This window comes from Alternaria incomplexa (genome assembly GCF_024043165.1).
Source record: "Alternaria incomplexa strain BMP 0042 chromosome Unknown scaffold_13, whole genome shotgun sequence".
NCBI lineage: Eukaryota > Fungi > Ascomycota > Dothideomycetes > Pleosporales > Pleosporaceae > Alternaria > Alternaria incomplexa.
In genome coordinates this window covers 81,435-104,857 of record NW_026249862.1, presented here as the reverse complement: position 1 = coordinate 104,857, position 23,423 = coordinate 81,435, and the positions used below count along the sequence as shown (strand labels likewise).

The 23,423-nt window shown below is 54.4% G+C and overlaps 10 protein-coding genes across 10 annotated transcripts; 4 read left to right on the top strand and 6 right to left on the bottom strand.

Annotated features, from left to right (window-relative positions):
• Nucleotides 1-137: 137 nt before the first annotated feature.
• On the bottom strand, nt 138-1,160 carry J4E90_008380 (uncharacterized protein; the record flags this gene model as incomplete). Its single annotated transcript, XM_051437908.1, has 1 exon — nt 138-1,160. One exon carries the CDS (start codon nt 1,158-1,160, stop codon nt 138-140), a length of 1,023 nt encoding a protein of 340 aa, XP_051287907.1.
• A 940-nt stretch (nt 1,161-2,100) lies between these two features.
• On the bottom strand, nt 2,101-4,824 carry J4E90_008379 (uncharacterized protein; the record flags this gene model as incomplete). The annotated part of the gene is made up of 8 exons (XM_051437907.1): nt 2,101-2,523; nt 2,583-3,108; nt 3,160-3,347; nt 3,397-3,669; nt 3,723-3,906; nt 3,953-4,188; nt 4,237-4,659; nt 4,708-4,824. The coding sequence occupies 8 exons, from the start codon at nt 4,822-4,824 to the stop codon at nt 2,101-2,103; spliced, it is 2,370 nt and encodes a 789-aa protein (XP_051287906.1).
• A 1,750-nt stretch (nt 4,825-6,574) lies between these two features.
• On the top strand, nt 6,575-7,998 carry J4E90_008378 (uncharacterized protein; the record flags this gene model as incomplete). The annotated part of the gene is made up of 2 exons (XM_051437906.1): nt 6,575-6,810; nt 6,855-7,998. 2 exons carry the CDS (start codon nt 6,575-6,577, stop codon nt 7,996-7,998), a joined length of 1,380 nt encoding a protein of 459 aa, XP_051287905.1.
• A 624-nt stretch (nt 7,999-8,622) lies between these two features.
• Nucleotides 8,623-10,032, bottom strand: J4E90_008377 (uncharacterized protein; the record flags this gene model as incomplete). The annotated part of the gene is made up of 5 exons (XM_051437905.1): nt 8,623-9,201; nt 9,254-9,324; nt 9,373-9,537; nt 9,590-9,675; nt 9,740-10,032. The coding sequence occupies 5 exons, from the start codon at nt 10,030-10,032 to the stop codon at nt 8,623-8,625; spliced, it is 1,194 nt and encodes a 397-aa protein (XP_051287904.1).
• A 572-nt stretch (nt 10,033-10,604) lies between these two features.
• On the top strand, nt 10,605-11,924 carry J4E90_008376 (uncharacterized protein; the record flags this gene model as incomplete). Its single annotated transcript, XM_051437904.1, has 1 exon — nt 10,605-11,924. The coding sequence occupies one exon, from the start codon at nt 10,605-10,607 to the stop codon at nt 11,922-11,924; it is 1,320 nt and encodes a 439-aa protein (XP_051287903.1).
• A 466-nt stretch (nt 11,925-12,390) lies between these two features.
• On the top strand, nt 12,391-13,056 carry J4E90_008375 (uncharacterized protein; the record flags this gene model as incomplete). The annotated part of the gene is made up of 1 exon (XM_051437903.1): nt 12,391-13,056. The coding sequence occupies one exon, from the start codon at nt 12,391-12,393 to the stop codon at nt 13,054-13,056; it is 666 nt and encodes a 221-aa protein (XP_051287902.1).
• A 635-nt stretch (nt 13,057-13,691) lies between these two features.
• J4E90_008374 (uncharacterized protein) lies at nt 13,692-16,238 on the top strand (the record flags this gene model as incomplete). The annotated part of the gene is made up of 3 exons (XM_051437902.1): nt 13,692-13,926; nt 13,976-15,930; nt 15,990-16,238. 3 exons carry the CDS (start codon nt 13,692-13,694, stop codon nt 16,236-16,238), a joined length of 2,439 nt encoding a protein of 812 aa, XP_051287901.1.
• A 144-nt stretch (nt 16,239-16,382) lies between these two features.
• J4E90_008373 (uncharacterized protein) lies at nt 16,383-17,375 on the bottom strand (the record flags this gene model as incomplete). The annotated part of the gene is made up of 1 exon (XM_051437901.1): nt 16,383-17,375. The coding sequence occupies one exon, from the start codon at nt 17,373-17,375 to the stop codon at nt 16,383-16,385; it is 993 nt and encodes a 330-aa protein (XP_051287900.1).
• Nucleotides 17,376-19,503: 2,128 nt separating this feature from the next.
• J4E90_008372 (uncharacterized protein) lies at nt 19,504-20,180 on the bottom strand (the record flags this gene model as incomplete). Its single annotated transcript, XM_051437900.1, has 2 exons — nt 19,504-19,895; nt 19,958-20,180. 2 exons carry the CDS (start codon nt 20,178-20,180, stop codon nt 19,504-19,506), a joined length of 615 nt encoding a protein of 204 aa, XP_051287899.1.
• Nucleotides 20,181-21,186: 1,006 nt separating this feature from the next.
• On the bottom strand, nt 21,187-23,124 carry J4E90_008371 (uncharacterized protein; the record flags this gene model as incomplete). Its single annotated transcript, XM_051437899.1, has 1 exon — nt 21,187-23,124. The coding sequence occupies one exon, from the start codon at nt 23,122-23,124 to the stop codon at nt 21,187-21,189; it is 1,938 nt and encodes a 645-aa protein (XP_051287898.1).
• Between the last annotated feature and the right edge of the window lie 299 nt (nt 23,125-23,423).

The window sequence follows — 23,423 nt, the reverse complement described above, 5'->3', positions numbered from 1 at the left end:
TCCCTGAGATGCAAAAGGTCCTGTACGACCGACTTCAGTAAATGTCCATACTCCTCCTAGCAGTTCCTTCCAAACCTTGTCCTTCTCGCCTCCTCCTCAGCCCAGCCTGTGTCCTCCTAGCGATGCCCTGTGGTCATCTATCCTCCGATCATCTTGGGCGTCTCCGATAGTGCTTCCATCGTTGTAAAGGTCATAATGATGGTCGTTGTGATCATCGTGATAGTCGCCGTCAGCGCTTCGGTGGTCAGGGCGGGCGCGTGATTGTTGGATGGCAGCGCTGCGTCCACCTGGAAGGTCGTGGCTGCTGGTAGGAGTGTGTCTGTTGGCGGAGAAATGTTTGTCAGTAGGGATGCATGCGCTGACAGTGACTCTTGTGCCGGTGAAGGTGCATTCGCTGGTAAGGCTGCATCCGATGAATCTGCAGCCGCTGACAGATTGCCGTAACCAAGATCGTAGATGCATCTCAGGTGGTACTCGCGAGGGTCGTCGGTAAATCTAACGGTTCCGAGCCAGTGCTCGAATTTAGCTTGTGTCGGCTGACGTCCTTCCTCTGCGTTACCATCGCCATCGTCTACACTTCCCACCATCTTGCCCTGCCAATTAAAGATACCGCTAGGAGACATGTTCCAAAGATACACATTGTCCCCGAAGTATTGGTCGTACAGAGTGTGACCAGGTTGGCAGAATCGGTAACCTTCAGGATTCTGGTCAGTATTGACAAAGATCGCCCGCTCCGCGTGGAAGCTTCCTTTGACTCCGTCCTCGATTGCCTTGTTCAAATAGCGAATAAGCGCACTAATGCGCTTCCGCAAAGCAAGACTAAGCCTCGGACGATCACTAGACCGCAGACCGAAGCTCACATTGCTGCACCAGTCGCCCTCGCCACCCTCGTCGAAGAAGAATTGGAAGTAGCCAACTACGAACAGCCGGAACTTGGGGTTCTTCTTCACCTTGGGGTGATCGAAGACTTGATTGACGATCCACCGCGCGTCTTGGAAAAGCTGGTCGCGGCCTGTACCGAGAATGTACTGCTTCGTAGCCTCGAGTTCCTTAGCACATTGACCGTTTGGATCGGGGTATTCGGGACCGTAATCTGCTCCTTGCGGCGCGAATATGCACGCATATGCGACGCGAGCGAAGTTCGCAATGTTGCTTCGCATTGTTACCGCCGGCCTGCAACACGATCATGTCGACGTTGTCAGGGACGTCGTTCAGCTGGATATGGCCCAGATGCGGCTTGGGCGTCGATCTGTCGCCAGCGAGTGCCTGAGCAGGACTGGAAGTGGAACTCTTGTTCACGGCCCTCGGGGATCCAGGAGTTATCGTGGCTCATTTGTGGGGCGTAGGCGTGGTTGATGCGTAGGCAGTGGTCCATGTTTCCGTCGTAGTCGGTAGATCCGAAGAAGCCGTATGAGACGCCGCTCTATCCAGGGTTCAGCGAATGTCTCCGACGATCGATGCGACCGCGAATTCAGGTACTTACCGCCCATGAGTCGCCCAGACCAGACCAAACGTACTTGGTGGAAGGCACGTTGACTTCCGCGTCGGCTATCACTGTTGTGTTCTCATAGAGACCTGGAGTCGGGCCATTGAAAGGTGCTGCGTATGATGTACTAGCCATAGAGGCTGTCGACAGAAGAAAGAATAGCCAATGCATTCTCGCGAGGACTTCGAGTCGAATCGGATGGTTATCCACGGACCCTGATGTACATCTATTGGCTCAGTCTAACACTGACAAGTAGTCTGAAGTTCCGTCGACACTTGGAGTAGTGAGGGGTGAGTATTCTTTAGTAGCGAAAGTGTGGGTCGAGCTAACTGCATTAGAGAAGGAGTCTAATCGATACCACCAGCAGAGTGCTTCGCCGCACGGATCAAGACTATACCTAGGGCCCAAGTACGCTTGAGACGTCGACATAGCATTGAATTTTACAATATCTTTAAATGATGCAAGGCCATGAAGGTGACAATGAAATTCTTGGGTCACTTGGAGCAGAAAAGGATATCGCGAAGACTCCAAAGTACCTGATCCGCCATCGATCACTCCTATTATGGCCGAATGTAGCCTGACGCAAAAGACAAAAGATATAAGAAAAGCGGGCTTCACTGCATCTCCTTCCCTACCGCCTCACCAACCTGATCGAATGGTCCAAAAGGATGCTGCTTCCGCTTGAAGCCAATCTTCACGCGACCAACACGCTGCATCTTGTCTTCGAACTGGGTCCCCATCCGTAAAACAGTCTCTCTGTACATCGTCGCGGTAGTCCAATCGTAAGAACAGCCGATGATGCGCTTCATACCGCCTTCAGAGCCAGCCATGAGGAAGCACACGGGTGGACGCTCGGCGAGAAAGAGCGTTGCAGTCATGTTGCCGGTGTCGACGAGAGTAAAGACGCGTTGCTCCCCTGGGCCAGCAGTCTTCGCTCGTTGTACGAGAGCTGCGACAGCAGGATCGGAAGTCGGATCAACGGGAACGCATTCGCCGTGAACATTGCGATGATGCCTCGACAAGGGACTAGCTGCTGCCTATGAATTGCGACGACAAGATTAGAACGACGTCATTAACAGGACGAGAGCATACATACGGTCCACTTCATGCGCCCAAGCCTGCCACCAAAGATCTGGCTCTCGATCGTGTCCAGGTCCATGTACCCTTCGAACCCGAAGAACCAGCATTGCTGTTCCCAGAACTTGCCAAGGAAAAGAAGGCGTAGAAGCCATGGTGATAGGCCCATGACCACCAGGGAGTATAGTAGCAAGATAATGCCGATGGTATTTGTGGGGCCAGGGAAAGCGACAAGCACGCATGCAGCGATGAAAATGACACCGCTGAGACGCAGCATGCCCTTCGCGAGGAAGCGCTTCCAGGAGTCACGTCGAGTGTGAGCGACAGGTGTGAAAGACTTCCACCGAACGTTTGCAGCACGACAACCATCGAGAATGATGCTATCGTCTTCTCCAACACCGGCAATGCCGACATCCTGCGGCAGTATGTCCCAGAGCTTAGCATTATATGCATCGTCCATGGAGTGCCAAGGCTGGTCTGGGTGTTTGGGCAGCATGCAGATCAAGCGTTCGAGAAGCTGATCGCTGCCGTTCGCAAGAGACAGTCTTCGAGGCGTTAGCAATGCGATGAGTGACTGCATTTCATGCAAGACATACCGGGCGAACGCCTGGAAAGCAGAGTCCGTGCGATCAATTTGTGGCCTGACACGGAGCAAGCCCATCAATGCGTAGCTGTGATCTCCGGGAAGATGCTCGGTGGTATCGCGGTTATGCAAGCATTCGAGAGCAAGCGTGACCAGCTCGAGCTGGCTGAGAATCAAGTTTCCCTCGTAATGGTCGATGAGCTGCGGGGATTAGCTATTATGTAAATGTCAGTTTCGGAGGTCGTCTTACTTGACGAGCGATGTGTGCATCATTCTGCCAGACTCGGGCAGCGAACTGGTTCTTTGGCACCTGTAGTGGCTGCGACAGATCGCTGTCGCGCACGTAGACGCAGATGTCTTTACCAGCGGGCGCCAAGAGGACTTCAGGGAACGTCCACACTCGGTAGCCCCATTGCTGAAGCATGAGATCAGGTGTGTTGATCTCATAGCGGTTGTTCACTGGAGGGCACACAGCGATTGCGAGAGATTGCGCGCCTCGGATAACGTCGCATATTCGGTAGACCTCCGAGAGTCGTTAGCGAAGCTACAACCATGTTGACTGGGTTATGTGCTTACATCTTCCTCGAGCTGGTTGTCGGGCATGCAAGAGCACCCCACCCAATACGCAATAACGCCGGCATTGCGCGCCGCTACGTCAGCCATTTGATGTAAAACCCCCAAATCCTCGGGAGTGTTGAACTGCTCAGCTGTATATGCGATGAAAACGTACGAGAGATCGTGAGCATCATGTTGAGCCAGCCTGCAAACGTCAGAGATGAATTAGAGGTACGGCATCATTGACCTACCAATCGTCGACCTTGGTGATGATGGCCGGCCTTCCTGCCTCTCGCAAGAAGCAGAGATATCGAGGACGCAACACACGTTCGGCAACAGGATTGGCTTGGCTGGAAGCATGACCTTGGGGCCTGTGCATCTCGATCGCGTTCTTGGCGACCTTGGGATATCCGAAGTACTGGTATGGCAGGCCATCGTAGCTTCCACCGTTGCGAGACGCGATCTCAGCGGGGCTTGGGCTGGAAATCTAGACGCCATCAGCTGGGTGATCAAAATGCGGATGTAATGGACTCACAAAGATCGTGATGAAGCAGGATGCGACGAACCACTTGAGACAAAGCATAGGAAGGTCTTCGTTAGGGATGTTACCGCCATGGCGCGAGAAGTCGATGTGGTTGAACGGCCAGTTCGCTAATCGCATGTAGACAGGCGCAACATTGCGGACGAAGGTTCGCCTGTAGGTAGATCCTGTATTATTCTCGTAGATATCATCGACAGCTTGAACGACAAGCTTGGACACCTTTCCGTCCCAAGATGAGATGTAACGGTCATCGTAGTCGCCAGTCCATTCGCGATCAAAGATGTCTCGATGTCGGTTCTGACCAAGCTTCTGGTACGCAAGACCAGGCTTGCGGTAGAAGTTGGGGCGCTCCCACTTTATTGTAGTCCACGGGGAGAAGATATGTGCGTATCCCTTGGGTGCTATCAATCCGTTGCGCTGGATGGCGTTAGAAGATCCCAGTACTTGGAATTCCAGCCCACATACCTCTATTACTGACTGTCCTAGACGCCTCTGGTTGGCCTCATGGTCGTCTTGGGAGGCAGGTGGATGTCCATATGGTGCAACTTCGCGGACGGAAGCCTGAGTGTCGTTGCCGATCATCTTCGCCATCACGTAAGTAATGCTAGGCAAAGCAAGCACACAGTCGATTTATGAAGCTTGACTGCTGGTTGGAATGCTGGGGCGGCGGCTGTTGATACTGTTGATAGGGCTGATGATAATATCCAACTGGTGCCTGTGCATCTGTCAGAAAATCATAAAGAAGGGAAGAGCGGAAACATACTTGAGGTGCAAGAGTGGGCTGTGGGTATGATACCGGCTGGTGCTGTACAACTGCTGCAGGCTTCAGGGTAGTATTGTTCGGGTCGTAACCACCTCCACCGCAGTGATGTGATTGCGTCTGAGGAACGCCGTTACGCGGGTGTCATAAATTATGGGGACTGGAGCAAAGGCCTACCGGATAAGATTGCTGATACGACGGTACTTGTACAAACGTGCCACCGCTAGGATCGTACCCACCTCCGTGTCTTCCAGAGAAATTTGGAGGATAAGCCTAGAGATGGTTAGCGAGAATCAGGGCGATCAACGCGGGGGCCGCAGGGTCTTTGTACCATTCAACATGGGCTTGTGAAATTGAGGGACGGTAGTCTTGAGCCTGGTGTTTGGAGACCTTGAGGCCGGCGATCGCATCTAGTCTTATCAGAACCAGGCCCATGAATAGAATACGGTCATGCGATGGGAAGCAAAGCACCTGCCTGAAGGCGTGCATCTCTGGAGGTGTTGCTTTTGACTTCATCCTTGACTTCAGCTCACCCTCTACCTTTCCTGGATTGGCCAGTCTCTTGAATGCGAACCCTCTAACTTCCACTTCACGATATAGTGGCGTTTGGGGTGGACCCTGTATGCAGGAGACATGTCCAGAAAGGGTCGAGGCCCTATTGATGCGGCCTCCAGTACCACACAGTGGTGACACTCCATGTGGACATCAGTCATCGGACTGGGTGTTTATGTCTTGGCTTTGTTAGCACAGTGGGTGACCTTGGGGACTTTGCATACTCGCGTACCCTGGTCATCTGCTGTGGCTTGAAGCATTGTTCATGCGTACGGTACGCGGGGATTGTCGCCTCGTAGACGAGCCCCATACAAACGGCGAATAACATGGAGCACTTCATTGAAGTTTAGATTCTTAGGAAAGTAGGTACCCTAAGCATCCACGACGGACGTTCGCGAAATGTCGTTGTATCCTTCGAAGCCATGCGTGCGTCTGATAGGTGTAGCAGCGACATTCGCCCGGCGCAGAGGTCTGAGGGACGTACTGTCCTTGGTGCACTTGAACACCGACGTGCTGTAAAATTGAACTTGACAGGTACCGCTTTTCGCATTCTCGCGTACAGTACCATTTCGAGGGGCTCGGCTGTTTACCAGCTGCCATCTTGGCATCCTCAGCCTTGCGCCACCAATAGCGTAGCGATGACGGCCGATGCCGATAGGCTCGCTCGGACACTCCCTTCAGCTCTCGAAATTGCGTTTACCGCTTCCGACCAAAGCTGAACAACGCCAAGTGCAGAACCGCTGGCCCGTGGCCGCATGTTTCCATGTATCACACCATGAGAGCGATGCTAGGCAGATTTTCGCTTGACAGGGTGCACGGCTACCGTTTCGTCGAAACCTGTGGCGCTGGCTCTGCCCGCATGATTGACGAGGGCTGAGAAACGAGCAGTGAAATCGGATAGACGCCCTCGTGTTGCCGTGATCGATTGAGTGCCTAAGTAGTGTCGGCAAGTGCTGGACTGTGTTGAGGAATTCGTGCAAGTCATAATTTTCGTACTTTTACTGTCGCATCTGGACTGCAATGATACCGATCAAGAAGACAACCTTGTCTCGGCAACTGAATGCTGATGGCCAGCCCTTTGACGAGTTCCGGAGGAGAGCTGTGGCAGCTGCGGCGAAGCATCCAGAAGCGATACACGCTGATATGACACTGGACCTTTGCGAATGGCTTGATGACGCCGATGAAGGTGTAGAAGAGCTTGGCCTGAAGTCCGCACATGATCTTGAGGCGGAAAGCAAAGGTGTTGTTCGAGTGATGTGAGTATCCTTACGGAGGGAAGCCGAGTTGCTAATAATCATAGCTTTGCACCACGAGACGTACCCACACCAGGCGCGGAATCACTGCTTGAGTTGTTCGAGACATGCAGTATTCCAAGCGCCTTCGTCGATGAGAGCCTGCGAGGGGTTTCGCAATCCTTCGCAGCGCGCGAAGACGCCGATGGTACAACATGGATCTGGTTCCACCTCTTGTGCAAAACGTTAGCAGTGGTCGAGAACAAGATCGTGCCGGACAACGGCCCTGCGGAGGTGGAGAGCAAACAAGCCAAATGTTCACAGTCGGCGCCAGCTCAAAGTCAGGCGAACTTCTCTTGGATCAAGCCTGGTATTGTGCTGAAGATTCGGAAGCAGTCAGATACTCCGCCTACGCCGGTACGGACCTCAACTTCTGACAGCGACACGACATTGGCACCCACTTCAACTCAAGCCAGGGTAGAGCTGATATGTTTTGGCGCGCCTAGCACACTACTAGACCGGATCCGGGCACTGACGAAGACGACACCGTGCCAGGCATTGCTGGACGACCCGCACATGCTGCTCGAACTCGTTTTCGAGGAGATGTACAAGATTCTCGACTGGACGACCTGGGCTGTGTCAGATACGTTCGGGCCATTGGAAACTGTAAGTCTGGTTCTTATTCGATTCGACGTCGTGCTAATAGTCTGTCAGCAAACTTTAGGGATAGCCAGTAGGGTTGGCAAAGCGACAGAAGAGCTGCCCAAGGACCTCTTCACTGGGCTTCACAACCTGGCGAAGCATGCCATATACCTCCGCGAGAACTGTGAAGCAGCCCTGGCCACACTAGACAATCTCTACAGCCACTACATAGTGGTGATGGGCGCCAATCCGTGCACGTTACAAAGGCAAACCCGAGAGGCGCTCAAGTATAGACAGACCTTGTTTGAATCGACGCAACGACGGCTTGGAAGCCTGAATGCACGGATATCGAACATTATCGAGTTGGCATTCAACATTGTCACGCAAGGTGATAGCAAGTTAATGCAGTCGGAGAACCAAAGCATGAAGACGATCGCGGTCATGACACTTCTTTTCATGCCTCTGGGTACGGTGGCATCCATCTTCGGTAGCCAATTCATGAAACTGCAGGAAGAGTGGCCGCATCACATCACCGTATCGCAAGATTTTTGGCTGATGTGGGGTATGTGAACCATTCCAGCCTCCTTTTAAGGTATGCGCTGACTCTCGTGTGTAGTCATCGCGACTCCTTTGACTATCGCAGTCTGGACCAGTAAGTGCAATCCGGGTGCGAAGCTGGTGAAGACGTGTGCTGACTTGCTGTGTGAACCGGCAGTTTGGCGGGTGTGGTACATGGACGCAAGGGCCAGATTGATAGACGGAATGGAAGTTGAGAAAGGTGAGCATGGCTACATGGGATGGAAGACATTGCCTCAGACGCTGCGTCGGGTGAAGGCGAGTAAGGGCGTGTCGAATGTGTAAGCGCCTAAGTGCAAGGTCGATGACGTCACCCAGCTCGAGCGACCTCGGCAGCTGCCGCCTATAGGCCTTTCCATGTCGGCTTCCTTACCATCGCTCCTAAGCTTGCCATTGCCCAGTAGTGCAGCAGGTAATGTAGATACACTGTGGCGTCTTCGGATCTCAGACTCGTTGCGACAACAACCCACCGCATCAGCAGCCTTCATTGGCATTTTTATGCCACATTGAGATCTATTCTTTCGTCGTTTCGTTTCATACCACAGATTACCACGGATTAATGAAAGAGCATATATCCGCCACTACTTCTGCCTCGCATCATCCCCATCACAACTAGCCTTACATCATCCCATGATCCATGCCCAACCCCACCATCGCATCCCCATCCCTCTGCGCAATGTCCACCGCCCCACTAACCTCAATAAAGTCCTCCAACTCCTCACTCGTAGTCTTCAACTTCTCCTTCACAGCCGTCACACCCTCCGTACCCACAATATGCCTTGCAGGAGGATTATCATGCCCCCCAATCGCCGTAAGCGCATGTACCGTCTCCGCAATCAAATTGCTCTTAACCCCCACCGGCAACGGCGCATACAGACTCGTCACCGTATCTGAACTCAGCAGGTCGCCCATAGTCGGTTCTGCATCCGGGTTGGTGTCCGATATTACGCTTTCGTCTCCGGGCGATTTTGTCGCGGTCTCGTCGAAAGGGGGATGGGCGGGGGGATTGTCGATTCTTTCTAGCTTGTCAAGGAGGCCGGAGAAGATTTCGCGGGCTAGGGGCGCGGGATTCTCGCCTTGGAGGTATTCGGACATTGGGGGGACGGAGGTTATCCGGTTGGTGAGGACGTTGACTTCCATGTTGGCTTGGACTAGGGACATTTTTACGTTGAAGGGGGCGATTTCGTAGGCGAGGCTCTGGGTAATGTTAATTAGGGCGGTAGCAACGGCGGGGATAGTGCTTTCGTACGTCGCAGTAGCCTTCGACTGCCCATTGAGAAGAGCAGTACATGCCTAGACCGGGTGTTCCCAGATGGCCAGCTGGGAAGGGTCAGATAAGGAAATCTTCGAATGGTGATGGTGACTCACTAATACCAGTTATCACGATGATGTGACCATTTTTCCGTTCGCGCATGATCGGAAGTACGGCCTTGATGATGTTGACGTTCGCGAAGAAGTTGATCTCAAAGATCTCGTCGACCAGACTTCTTGTCCGGCTAGTCTGCGCGAGTTCCTCTACGGAGCCGATCACAGCTATATGAATGACATGTCAGTTTCATCTGGGGAAGCAGGGCAGGATCGCAACCTTCGCTCGCAGCACACAATAACACGTCGATGCGCCCAAACGCCTCCACAGCCTCAGCAACAGCTGCTTGACATTGGCCGACCACCCTACAAAACAAAGCCGTCAGCAATGCGCAACACCTCACGATAAATACCGGTATCAGATACTCACCTACTATCTAACCCAACGACCCTCAAATGCTCGCGCCATCGGTCCGTTTGCTTCACATCCTCCAGAAACGTCCGAAAATCCTCACTCTGCCCTTCTCTTTTCTCAAACTCCAGCGGCATAACGCCCGCGACAACATAATCGCCATGTTCCAGCACTTGCCGCGCTAACGCGATGGCAATAGGCGATGCGCCTCTTGTGATGAACCAAACGCGCGGAGCATTGTGGGGCGGGAAATGCGGGGACTTTGGCCGTGGCGGCTTCGACGACGCAGATAATGGCGCATTGCTTGTCATGTCGAGGTCGGAAGGAATGGTGTGTACTTCATGTTGACTGGCGGGCGCGTGTTCATGCTGCGGCGATGGGATGCGCGGTGGAGACCGGGTATGTGGGGCAAGGAGGGCGCAACGCCGCTAGTGGTGAGGCTTAGCGTGGTCGAAAATGACTGTACGAGCAGAAACACCATCACGACTCTGCCAAGACTTTGAGATATTGCGCATTTGGCAGTAAGAGCAAGCAGAGTCTTGAAAGGATATATGTAGAGATACTGGAGATCTCCTTTCCGTTGTTGTTCTAACATCCAACCTCAACCTACCTCCTGCACACACAAACAAGCCGCCCTTTCACCTTCACTTCAGGTATGTCAACGCAGTCGTCATCGGCTGGCCATAAACCAGCCTCCTCGATTAACACTCTTCTCGTTACTCCCAGCCCCCTGCCGCACAGATGAAGCAGAGTCTTCAGCTCCTTCAGTCTCAAATCTTTCTCTCCAACCTACACTCAACTGCTACACTCCATTTCCACAACTCTCAGTCAATTCCCCAAAAGCACATCTTTCCATAAATTCAAGGACCTCACCTCCTACACCATGAGTCTGCTACTAGATCAGTTCACCAACCACTGGACTGACCAGTTTCCGGACTACAGCAATCAAACCACCTACACTCTGCCTTCGGACGGCACGGTCCAATTTGATCTGGCAAAGTGGTTGGCGAAGGCCCAAGAAGAGCTACAAATTGAAGAGGAGCGCTGGCTCGCTGACGACTTCGACATCAACGAGCCTGCTCCGCGACCGGTCAAGATCCGAGCTAGAGACTCCGCGCAGTGGATCAAGAAAGACAACCGCAACTTCACTGGCCGTCGCAAGCGTAGACGTGAACTCCCTGTTCCGCGCGCCTTCAACAAGCCATTCACCCTCATGCAGCACCAACGCCATTCCATCCACCTCATGGGCAGGGTCCTCAATGTCCGCACCAATGGATCACCCTTCACGCTCGTCCTCGATGACCTCAACCAGCGTGCCGACATCTTTATTAGCGAGATCACCCGCCGCGCCCTCTCTCGCAACGTCAACGTCGTCTTCATCACATTCGAGTCTTCTCAGGCCATGGCACCGATCCGCACCGTCCAAGGCTTCGGCATGACGAGCGACGAGATCTTGAAGGCGTTGCGCAAGGCCATGGACGATGCGAAGGAGAGCATCGTCGTCATCGACAATCTCCACGAGCTCCTCTACACTAACGGCGTCGACATGACCGCGCTGTTCCAGCTCGTCGTCCACAAGTACGCTTCCACTCTCGTCGGCATCTACCACCAAGACCTGCTCGACAACCCCACAGAGTCACCATACGCCCCACAACCCCTGGAGCTGATCAAGTACATGGCCACGTCCATCATAACCTGCAAGTCCTTCGCGCACTGCCTCGCCGCCAAAGCCGCCGCAGAGCGCAGCCTGCCCGAGCCCACCTGGGGCATGCTGGAAGCCGCCGAAGGCATCATCCAAGACCTCGACGCCAACGACAACCGCGGTATAGTCATGGAAGCGGAGTTCCGCCGCAAGTCCGGCAAGCCAGAGGGTGAAACCTACTTCCTCCGCACTCCTCGCCCGGAAGACTACCACGACCCCATGCCTGGCATCCCCAACGGCACCCTCAAGCAGGAGTACGTCATCCTCCTCGACATGCAGCCCGCATACGCCGGCAACGTGTCCGGACTTATCCAAGATGCCGCTGAGAACCCCAACTCGACTTTCAACCTCGCACTCACGGAGAAGCAGAAGCAGGCTCGTGAGGAGGTTGTGCTGCCTTACTTTGATGCGCAGAAGGGTGAGGGTGCGGGCGAGGGCGGTCGCATCCTGTATGACATGGGCTCTGAGGATGACTTTGACGAGGAGGAGGATGAGATCTGAGGAAGCTTGGATTGTCATCGGTTTGAGCGCTGGTCGCAGGTTTGAGTTGAGCTTTTGAGATACCCTGTCTGGTAGGGCGACGGCGTTACGGCGATCATTGATGGGAGAACGAGATGCGCGATGTACAGGCAACGTGACATGAGCAGACTGAGAGGAAGCTCTCGCCTTGGAGTGGGACAAGTTCTCACGGACGGATGGTTTTGCGTCTCCTTAAGATGCAGCAGTCGTACATGACGAATAACATGACAAAACTCATTGATACTGCGCTTTGCTTGACATAAGTGAAGTGGTACTCTGTCAATTGGCCTAGCTCTTTGACCTCCCTGTGCCGTTATTGCGATTCGCGCATGGCGACTGCACCTTGGTAGGGCCTCGACAGCAGCCTTGGCACCCAAACTCACCCAGCTCACCAAATTATTCCCTTTGCGCCAACCTCACCCACGCCCCCCACACCCTACTCTACATCATGGCAGACAACGAGCGACCACGGGCAGCATACAGCGACCCCTTCGAGCGCGACACTCGTCGCGCACCCCGCGAAAGTCGCGATCGAGGCGGCACACCCACCGAGCGCCGCGGCAACCGCTCACGCAGTCCGCAAGAGCGCGGCGCCCGACGCGACAACCGGTACCGCTCGAGATCGCCTTTCCGCAAAGACGAGCGCGACGGTGGAATCAGGGGAGGAAGAGGGCGAGGACGAGGTCACGACCGCGGACGGGGCCGCGACGACAGGAGAGGAGGTGGCAGAGACGAGCGCCCAAACTTTCGCGACCGCTCGCCCCAACCGCCCAAAGGTCCACGAAGCGATAACGCGCCTCCTGCTCGCAGTGCCCGACCTGCTCCAACCGGTCCCCGGTCCTCCACCGTCGACCCCATCAACATCAAGAAGGAAGAAGAAGACACACCCGATGTCGAGATGAAGGACGAACGCCAGAAGCCAGAAGACATGGACGACGAGGAGTGGGAGATGCTGAAGATCATGGGTTTCGGCGGGTTCAAAAGCACGAAAAACACAAAGGTGCCGGGGAATGATAAGAATTTTGGGGTGAGGAAGGATAAGCAGTTGCAGGCTAGGCAGTATATGAATCGGCAGGGTGGATTTAATAGGCCGTTGAGTCCTAGTAGGAGTTGAGGGGGTGGTTTCACGGTTACAAAATTGGAGAAGGCTGTTCGGGCGCTGGAGATCACGGTCAAAAGCTGCGAGATGGAGCATTCACGGCTTGCTCTACACATTGATTGGCGGTGTCTAATGGGACTGCGGCACTCTCTGTCATTCACCTGGGCCACTCCCTCGCAGAGCAGGACGCACTTATGCCGCCTTGGGTGACTGGTTGAGTTGTGAGATGCCATGGAAGGGTCTACATCTATGATCACGCGGCTTATGGTATGGTGCCTTTTCTCCCTTTGTACTTCGCGCGGTTTCTTATGAGTCTGACCGAAGCAGAGGAATCTGTAATGCATCAAACCTGGTTGTGAGTAACAGGTACATCAGTCCAGGGAATTTGGCGGCATTCGAGCTCGATAGACTGAGACAACTACGATATCAATATTCCGTCCGCCTCTTACCGCATCGTGGTGACACATTGAAACATAGATTCATATGCGCACTGATACTACAGTTGGTGTCATTTGCTAATTCATGATAGCAGACGAATACATTTGGGCGACGGCCCACCTCGGCCAATGAACGCCCGAGGAAGTTGCGGGTGCTCCGCGAAATGTGTCCCAAACCCCCGCAAAGCTCCAGCTCCAGCTTCACTCAACACCATGACACGCGAATCTCGGCATGGCACCCTTTGGAAGGGGCTCACGTGCCTGTTCGCCCTTCAATTGCCCCTCGTGAGCGCGCAGGTCGCCGAAATCGAGAAAGCCACCAATGCGAGCTTGCTATGGGGACCCTACCGCCCCAACCTCTACTTTGGCGTCCGGCCGCGCATTCCCAAGAGCTTGATGGGCGGTCTGATGTGGACGCGCGTTGAAGACTACCAAAGCGTGCAGCACAGTACGTCTGCAATGCCATGCTTGAATCGAACTCATTGCTGACTGTGTAGACTTCCGACACACGTGCGAGCAACACGAGCTCGATGGCTACGGCTGGGACGAATACGATGTGCGCAGCGGCGGCCGACAAACGATCCACGACCCTGCGAATAAGATTGACATCACCACCGAGTTCATCAAATTCCCTGGCGGAGAGCATGGCGGCAGCTGGGGCGCGAGGATCAAAGGCACGCCACGAGAAGACGCTGGCCCAAACCTACGCACGACTGTCGTCTGGTACAACACGCTCGCTGGATTCGGCAACTTGGGCATTGAAGGTGCCGACCCCGAAGAGCCTGGCATCGAGGGCGACGTGGTCCTGAAGGGGCAGACGAAGGAACTGGGCGAGTTCGAGCTCACTGTCACCAAGGGCACCGGCGAGCATCCCATCACTGGACATGCAAGCTACGACGAGAAGCCTCTGGACCGGACATTGGCACACAGCGGACAGGTGCCTGAGGATGCGCTATGGCAGGTCAAGGCCATGATGTTTGCGCACATGAAAGGCCAAATCGACGTCCTGGTCCCCAAGTACGGCGAGGACAATCCCCCACCGCCTGCGCAGGTCTACACCATCCAGCATCTGCCGGGCAAGGGCAACATGCACCTGGTCCAGAAGGTCTTCGAGGGCCCCTTTGAGTTCGACATCATCTTCTCATCTGCATCGGCGCCCGAGAAGATCACATCCGAGCATCTCACCGAGCAGATCGATTCGGTCACCTCCAGCTTCTCGACTCGCTTCACCGACATCTTCAAGCCCCAGACGCCATTTGTCAAGGAGCGCTATGAAGAGTTTGGCAAATCGCTCTTCTCGAACCTTATCGGCGGCATCGGCTACTTCTTCGGTGACTCTCGTGTTGATCGATCCTACGACCCCGCCTACGAAGAGGATAGCGAAGGCTTCTGGGAAGAGGCAGCTGAAGCGCGAGCCAGGAACCCAGCTCAGCTCGAAGGGCCGTCTGAGCTGTTCACTGCCATCCCGTCGCGACCTTTCTTTCCCCGTGGTTTCCTCTGGGATGAGGGTTTCCATCTGCTACCTGTTATCGACTGGGACGCAGACCTCACCCTTGACATAATTAAGAGCTGGTTCAAGCTGATGGATGACGATGGCTGGATCGGACGCGAACAGATCCTCGGTCCTGAAGCTCGCAGCAAGGTGCCGGAGGAGTTCCAGATTCAATACCCTCACTACGCCAACCCGCCTACACTCTTCATGGTCATCACGTCTTTCCTCGACAAGCTCGATGCTATGAAGACTGACACTAGTAGCGAGAAACTGCAACAGCAGAAGTCGTACTCGATGCAACTCTCGAACCGCGAAGCCGCCCTGGAATACCTGCGCTCGCTGTACCCGCTCCTTAAGCGCAACTACTTCTGGTACCGCAAGACCCAGGCTGGCGATATCAAGAGCTACGACCGAGAGGCCTTCTCCACCAAAGAGGGCTACAGGTGGCGCGGACGTACGCCTTCACACATCCTCACTTCAGGTCTTGACGACTACCCTCGCGCTCAGCCACCACACCCTGGTGAGCTACACGTTGATCTGATCAGCTGGATGGGTATGATGACCCGCGCAATCAAGCGCATCGCAATCTACCTCGACGAGCAAGACGACGCCGCCGAATTCGCACGCTATGACGAAGCGATTGTTCGCAACATCGACGACCTCCACTGGTCAAAGAAGGACAAGACCTACTGCGACGCCACCATCGACGACTACGAAGAGCACTCGCTCGTCTGCCACAAGGGCTACATCTCTCTATTCCCCTTCCTGACGGGCTTGGTCGACAAGGACAGCGATAGACTAGGCGCTATACTCGACCTGATAGAGGACGAAGAGGAGCTCTGGAGCCCTTACGGCATCAGGAGTCTAAGCAAGAGCGACGAGTTCTACCACACAGCAGAAGACTACTGGCGCGGTCCCGTTTGGATGCCTATCAACTACCTCGCCGTCTCCCAACTACTCGTAAGTCTCCCGAACCTTTTCCTTCCCATGATGCAAGTATACTAATTGCGCGGTTCTAGAACGTCGCAACCACACCCGGCCCCCACCGCGCTCGCGCAACCAAGATCTACACTGAACTCCGCAAGAACTTAGTCAACACTGTGTACGAGAGCTGGAAGGAGACGGGCTTTGCTTGGGAGCAATACAACCCTGAGACTGGCAAGGGGCAGAGGACGCAGCATTTCACTGGGTGGACTAGTTTGGTTGTTAAGATTATGGCTATGCCGGATTTGAGTGAAGGGGAGGAGCAGGTGAGGGATGAGTTGTAGATGGGTCTGGGATGGGGAGATGGGCATGGGCACGTGCGTGGGTGGGATATGAGAGCAAATGCATAACGCTATGTCGAAATGAGTGTGTTGTTGATGACTAACTCCTCTAGTATTCCTAGTCTACCATCAACATATAGTGGGATATCACTTTCTAGGCTCATACGGAAGAGGCGAAGACACAGTGCTCAAACTAGCACAGCTCTGCCCCTCATAAACCCCCTTGAGCCTCACCTCCTTTCCCCCCTCCTCCGTCTTCCAGTACGACACAAACGGCATGCGAAGTCTAGTCTCCATTACCGAAGCCGTGCAAAGCGTAGCCGACTTGGGCGGGCACTTGAGCGTCACCTTGGCCTCCCACTTCTGCCTCGTAATATTCGTAGTCCCCCACCCCAATCTCGTATCCAACGTCGTACTAATGCCCACCTTGCCCTCCGCAATCACCGGCACCCCGCAACTAAACTCGGCCGACGCCGTGACCGAAAGCCCCACCTCCGACGTAAACGTCGACTGCTGCTCTGTCTCCTGGCTAATCGTCAACTCCTGACTAGTCTCAATGTCCGCATTGTGGTTCAGCGCTTTTTGCGTCGAGATGTTCCGGGGTGTCGGCGGCGTGATGATGTCTGGATGTTCGAGGTCGTACTCGATCTTGACGAATTTCAGAGGCTCCATCTCGAACGTGAACCACTGGTCGTCGTAGATCTTGCTAGTGTCGGACAGACAACCTAGTTCAGGCCGTTCGTGCGTCCGCGAGAAGAAATTGCCAGACCCCGCTGGCGAGTGCAGACGGAACTGCTTGTTTCGCACGCCGGTACCCTGAGTCTGCGCAAGGTCGAAATAGTGGTCTGGGTACTCGCCCGGCGGGTTGTACGTGCCTACCTCGCCGTTTGCGCCATTCGCGCCGTTGCGGTGGTTGGCCCAGAGGGCGCGGCCCGTGTAGGCGCTTACGATGAGGTAGAGCCCCGTGTTCTTGTCTTTGCCCGGCTGGATGTACCAGTATTGGTCGTCGTAGGTTGTCGTGCTATCGACGTGGTTGAGGGCGTTGGTGTCGCGCTCGTTGCTGTAGAGGGCGCGGCGCGATTTGACGTTTAGGATGCGGATGCGGACTTCAGGGGGAGGGATGCCGTGAGCGGAAGTCATCTTGGGTGGTTTGAGGGGGGTAGTGGTGAAGTTGAGAAGGAGACGGTAGTCTTCTTGGATTGAAGTGTTAAGAAGCTGAGCGACACTGATCTGGAGCTGATGAAGACTCTGTAAGGTAATCGCAATACCATATATACCCCGAAAGCACCCAGAGGGCTTATCGCATACTTGTCATCGGCATAGTGCGCATGCCCATCAGTCACTGTCTTTGACAGACCCTTTTGCTGTTTCGAAGTTAGCTCGTGATGCTTTTTCTTACTCTTCAAAGCGGCCAGCTTAATCAGGAACCTCCGATGCGACTCTGCATGTTGGCTCGTTGGCCGCTGCAGCGGTTCCAGTCGCTCAAAGACGGGAGCAGGCAGTCAGCTTCAGTGTGCGCCCGGCGACAGAGATCTTAGCTCAGGACCCAGCATACCGTGGTGGTGTATTAGTTGCAGTAGTGCTGCAATTTTACCCGTAACAAGTTGCTGGGTACACTTCGTAGTGATGCGCAAGATGGAAGATATTGCTATCGCGACATCGGCGACCGTTGGCGAACCCTCCCCTATACCATACTATCACATGATATACTGAATACTGCGATGAAGCCCTCTGCGTTCAAGTGTGATTGGCCGTGTCTTTGCCCACAACCTTCGTGTCGCTTGAGATGTTGACCGCAACTTCGTGAAGCCTCGAGCAGGTACGCAGCGACTTAATTCATCCTCGTGGCTCTACAGTCACTTCCCGTTCATCGCCAAGACTGGGCAACCATCCGTGTTGTCAGATGGGTAACGACACAGTTTGTGTCATCTCTAGTCGCTTACTGGGTACTCTCAAGATGGTCCAGTGGTCTCGAGCAATGAATTGAGACTCGTATGCGCAATTATCCCGAGGTTGTACGTATTTTGCAGGCGCATGGCATGACGCATACCGTTCAGTCGACGCCAATGCTACTTCGTTCGCATCAGTTGACACCCGTCACAACAGAAATGTTGACGCTGTTGAAGACGCCGCTTGCCTCTGACGTGGCTTACGGAATTGGGACAATGGGTTGGTGAAGTGGCTGCAGCTTACTATGCGGACTGCGCAACGGCCCGATGCCGACAGCTCGCATATACGAACCTGTCATGCACGGTGCAACTAGAGCTCGGAGACAACCTCTCAATCGTCGAAGCAACGTGGTAAATGTCTGGCCACAAGGAGAGTCAGTTCTGAGAGCGGGCTGGAAGTATCGTCTCTATTGTCGAGTAATGAAGTGATAAGAAGAAGTACGTGGCCTAACGGAGAACTGCGTTTCGGTCTTGCCGAATGCAGAGGTGGAATGGGGCGATCCTTCCCGCTCTCGCGCAAAGAACGACAACCCACACCACCACAAACGACAGCGCATGCAAGACATCGCAGCTAGCTATGCATGGCGGACGCACGTCGCTGCGAGCCGCTGTCCTCGCAGATACCGGTAAAAAGCACGCGCAGCCCTACACGACAGGAAGCATGCGGTCGCAACTCCGCCGTGTTCTGTACGGCGTTGACGTGCACTCTACACCTGCCTGCGAGACACACCACAGACTATTTCGTAGTCGGTTAATGGGCGCCTGGTGATGGGCGCTCCTGTACGCTTTGGTAGCGTTCAGGCAAATATTGCGCAGAATCTGCAAGGTCACTTTCTTTTTTTCTCTTCCGGACTCACTTTGATCTCGCCGCACACCAGCTCCATTAGCAGGACCGGGATAATCTGGTCGATCGAACAGCAATCGTATCTCGCGAGATCAACGCTCGCTCTTGGAAGTCTATCGCGGTCGAAGTACAAGCGGCGGCTAACTATCCAGTCTCGACGAATTGGAGCATCCACAGTTGTACCAGTTGGTAAATCCCTTATTACATGGGACTGAAGAGTTGTCTATGATATCGGCCGCAAGCCGCTGCCTGCTAAGGTTATGATGTTGGTGAGACGTGGTAAAGAGAATCGTGAAGGGCTCACAAAGTAGCATGTGGTGGTGAGGTATATGATGTATTAGGGACGGCGGCCTGCAACTACTAATAACACCCAGGAATTATCCTCCCGCCTCCGTGGCCCGACTTGCCACTGCTCGTTCACTAAACGAGGAAGCGCTTTGCTTCCCGGATCCTTCCCGCTGCCTCCACTTCACATTTACATGCCAGGAGTGAAGGCGTACTTCTCAAAGTCAGAAGGAACATCAGTGTTGTCGTTCCAGGCCATGTCCATCAACGCGTCCTTGTCCGCCTGATCAATGTCCTTGACCTGGTAGTGCTTTCCGCCAAGGTACACGCCATAGGGCTCAGTGGAACCAGTGCACTTCCAAACATCATCAGCGTCGTCAGTCTGCCTCTTCGAGTTGGAGTCGCTGCCGTCCGAACCAGGCTCGGTCCAGCTGAAACCGTGGAAGTTACCACCAGTGATACAAGTCGAGGTCTCGGTGATGCGAAGCTTCTGGTCGATGTTACCGCACTGGAGCAGGCCGTCGTCGTTGGATTCGGGACCCTCGTCCCAGGCAATGAAGCGCTTCTCGCCACACTCTTGGACTACATGTAGTGCGTTAGTACCATGAAGCTTTCGCTTGAGGTCAGAGAATGTGTAGACGTACCTTCGAGCTTGCCGGACTGGACCGTGGTCACGCCCTTGGCGATCGCATCGGCAATATCAGTCGCGTTGGCTGTGATGGACACGGCGCAGATGTTGTGGTCGATGTCCTTGAAGAAGAAGGCACATCCGGAACATCCGGGCTTGGTGTAGGTGTAGATGTTGTCAGCTGCGACAAGGCTGCTGAGGGTGCCAACAGCGGCGAGCGTAGAGAGAGCGAAACGCATGGTGAATGGAGTTGGTTGTTTGAGTGAGTGGATTGAGGCTTTGGGTGTTCGTTGCAGGTCTGTGGTGATGGGAGCTAAGGAACTGTGAGTTGTACCGACATTGACGTGCGCGACATCATGGCTTATATGGTCGTCGTGCCATCTTCACGATGCCATGTCAGCGGTTGATGCCGGCTACACCGTGTTGGCCGCTAGTAAGCACCGGATTACCACCTGAACTTTACCATCACACCATCCAACATCGCAGAAGGTTCTGATGAAGCGGGAGATTTGTACCGACACTTCACCCCGACCTGTAGAGTATTGCGATCGAATGGGCGGTGCACCCACGAGCGCGGTCTTGGTGTACTGGTCTGATGACATCAGCACCGGCTTACGACCTAGACCTTGGTATTGGGATCCCAAAATCAAACATTGCGGGGCAGATCCGCAGCATCGAAATTGTGATCTTCTCGGTCATGCGATTGTTGCGCATGTTGGCCATCGCATTTGGTCGCGATGAAGTTGGGAATTGGAGGGGCGCTCCGACACCGCCTTGCGTTCGATACTTTCGCCTGCGCTGCACTAGAACTCAACGAAACCTTCGAGAAGCAGCATTCCGGTGAGCGATGCGGTGAACCGACATGCGCGATGCGATGTGTGTACACGGCGAGTACGTCTATGGTAATTGTGAGGAATTGTACCGGCATTAGCCTGAGGGACATGCTCGGCGCTCTAAATCGCGTCGCGTCGCGTCTGCCGAACAGCTCCGCGTCTTGTTGAAGGTGAGATAGACGAACGAGACGGGCTTATAACGGATGATCTTTCTGCTGCGCCTTGTTCTTGGGTCATCGCCCGATCGCGACCGTCGCAATTACCTGAAGCTCACCTTGAGGCTATTCTACAGTACATGGTGGTGCTATGCCGTATATGACATTCCGATGCTTCCGATACTTCCGCAACACCCCACGAAACCTTCACAAACCCTTCTCAGTTATCTCATTGGTACGGCACGATATGAAGACCTTCATGAGTGTTCCCACAGCTCGTAATACCGCCCTTTCTTCTTGCACAACTCTTCGTGCGTTCCCCTCTCTACGACACTCCCCTCATGCAGGACCAGAATGGAGCTCGCATCTACAATTGTACTCAATCGATGCGCGATGACAATTACAATCCTTCCCTCTTTGAGCTTCTCAAGTGCTGTCTTGATATGCCTCTCTGTGACTGTGTCTACCGCGCTCGTCGCCTCATCTAGCAGAACGATCGGTGCGTCCTTGAGGAGCGCCCTCGCAATCGCAAGTCTTTGCGCCTCGCCACCCGACAGCTTGACACCGCGCTCGCCGACGTGCGTGTTGTAGGCCTTGGGATAGCGCATGATTGTGTCGTGAATTGCGGCTGCACGACACGCTTCGTAGACCTCTTCGTCGGTCGCGGTGTCGCGTGCGTATCGCACGTTCTCCATGATTGAGGTGTTGAAGAACGTGGGTGCCTGCGGAACCACGCTTACGGCGTCGCGAAGTGAACTCAATGTGACGTGTCGGATGTTCTGCTTGGCGATGGTAATGCTACCGGATGTGACGTCGTGTAGGCGTAGAAGGAGTTTTAGAATCGACGATTTGCCGGCCCCGGTTTGGCCTACGAGAGCGACGGTCTGACCCGGCGACGCCGTGAACGATACGTCCCGAAGTGCGTAGCGGCTGGAGTCGTACTTGAAGGACACGTCTTCGAATCGGACTTCGCCATCCTGTACCGCGAGCGGGTAGGCTTCGGGTGCGTCGGTGACTGTTGGCTGGGTTTGCAGAAGGTGAAGAACTCGTTCCGCGTCCACAAAGTCACGCACCAGCCACCGGACATGATCGGTCAAGAATTTCAGCGGGTAGATGATCGAGTCCCAGTATGTGAGAAAGAAGACGAAGTCTCCCGGGGATGCCGTGCCCGCAGCAATGCGCTGGAGGATGAGGTAAGCCAGGGCGAAGAAGGTAGTCGGTACTAGCAGCTCAACAACAGCCTTGATCAGCGCTTCTCGTACTTCGAAACGTGTCCTTGCCCTCATGTGGTCGCCTACAGCACTTGAGAGTAAACTGGCCTCCCTCTTGAACTGGTTGAAGTACGCCACAGTTTGCCAACCTTGAATCGCTTGGTGCATCTTCCGTATCTGGATCCGCTCAGCCTTCGTCACTCTTCTCCGGAGGCCGGTTGTGAACCGTGAAGACAAGGCTTCGGCAGCCAAGAAGGCGATTGATGCGCCAAGCAGGACCATGCCCACCGCCGGAGTGAACTTCCGGTAGAAGATAGTACAAGCAACGACGACGTCGATCAAGGTCGGCAAGATCTCAATGACCACCATCTCCAGGACATTGCCCAACGCTTCGCCTTGCTCAACGGCTTTCATAACTTCGGCTGAATCTTGTGTAGAATGAAAGTCGATAGACTGCGACATGACATGGCTGAACGCAGCGTTGGTTAACTGCCTGTACGAGAACTGCTTGATGGGTATCTTAGAAAGCTCTTGAACGAAGATCAATCCCGACTCGCTGTTGAGGTGGTCCAGAAGAAGGAAGATGAGGAGTTCTCGGATAGGTATTGATCCGTGCGTGACTTTGTCCGCAATCACGCCAAGGACGTATGGGATGGCGACTTGCAGGACGCGCTGCATCGCAATTGTGACGAGGCAGATGAGTAGACATATCTGTACTTCGATGTCCCGTTTGGGTATGACGTAAGGCAGAAAGATGGTGAAGCCTTTTAGGTAGCCAAGCCAGCCTCCAGTTTGGCGCAACCGCTCGGCACGAGTCTCTTTCACGTCCTCGTCCTCGTCCTCGTCTTCGTCGCTATCATCATCGCTACCCTCGTCATCGATCTTCAGGCAATCTTCCTCCATTCGCGGAGGAAATGCTGCTTCGAGTAGTGGGTCGGTGTCCTTGGAGCCCTGGCCGGGCGACCTCCAGAATTGGAGTGGCATTGTTCGGAGTCGAAAGGTCTTCGTGCGACTCAATGTGCGATCTCCGACTGCCTCTTGTATCTTTACCTACAAGGGCCATGATAGCGGCGAGGAATGAGCGACGATGAGTCACGCCAGCCTCTCATTCATTGTGTCTGGACGCGACGCGCATAGAACGCCTTCCACAGACCAATCCAATCGTTGGTGTCGTTTGTCGGTAGTATTGTCAAGCGCTGCGCACAAGGAAAGTGCGCCCTTTCAATCGCGCGTCCTTTGGGGGCGCACAGCCACGCCGCCGGTTCTCATGGTGGCTTCAAGGC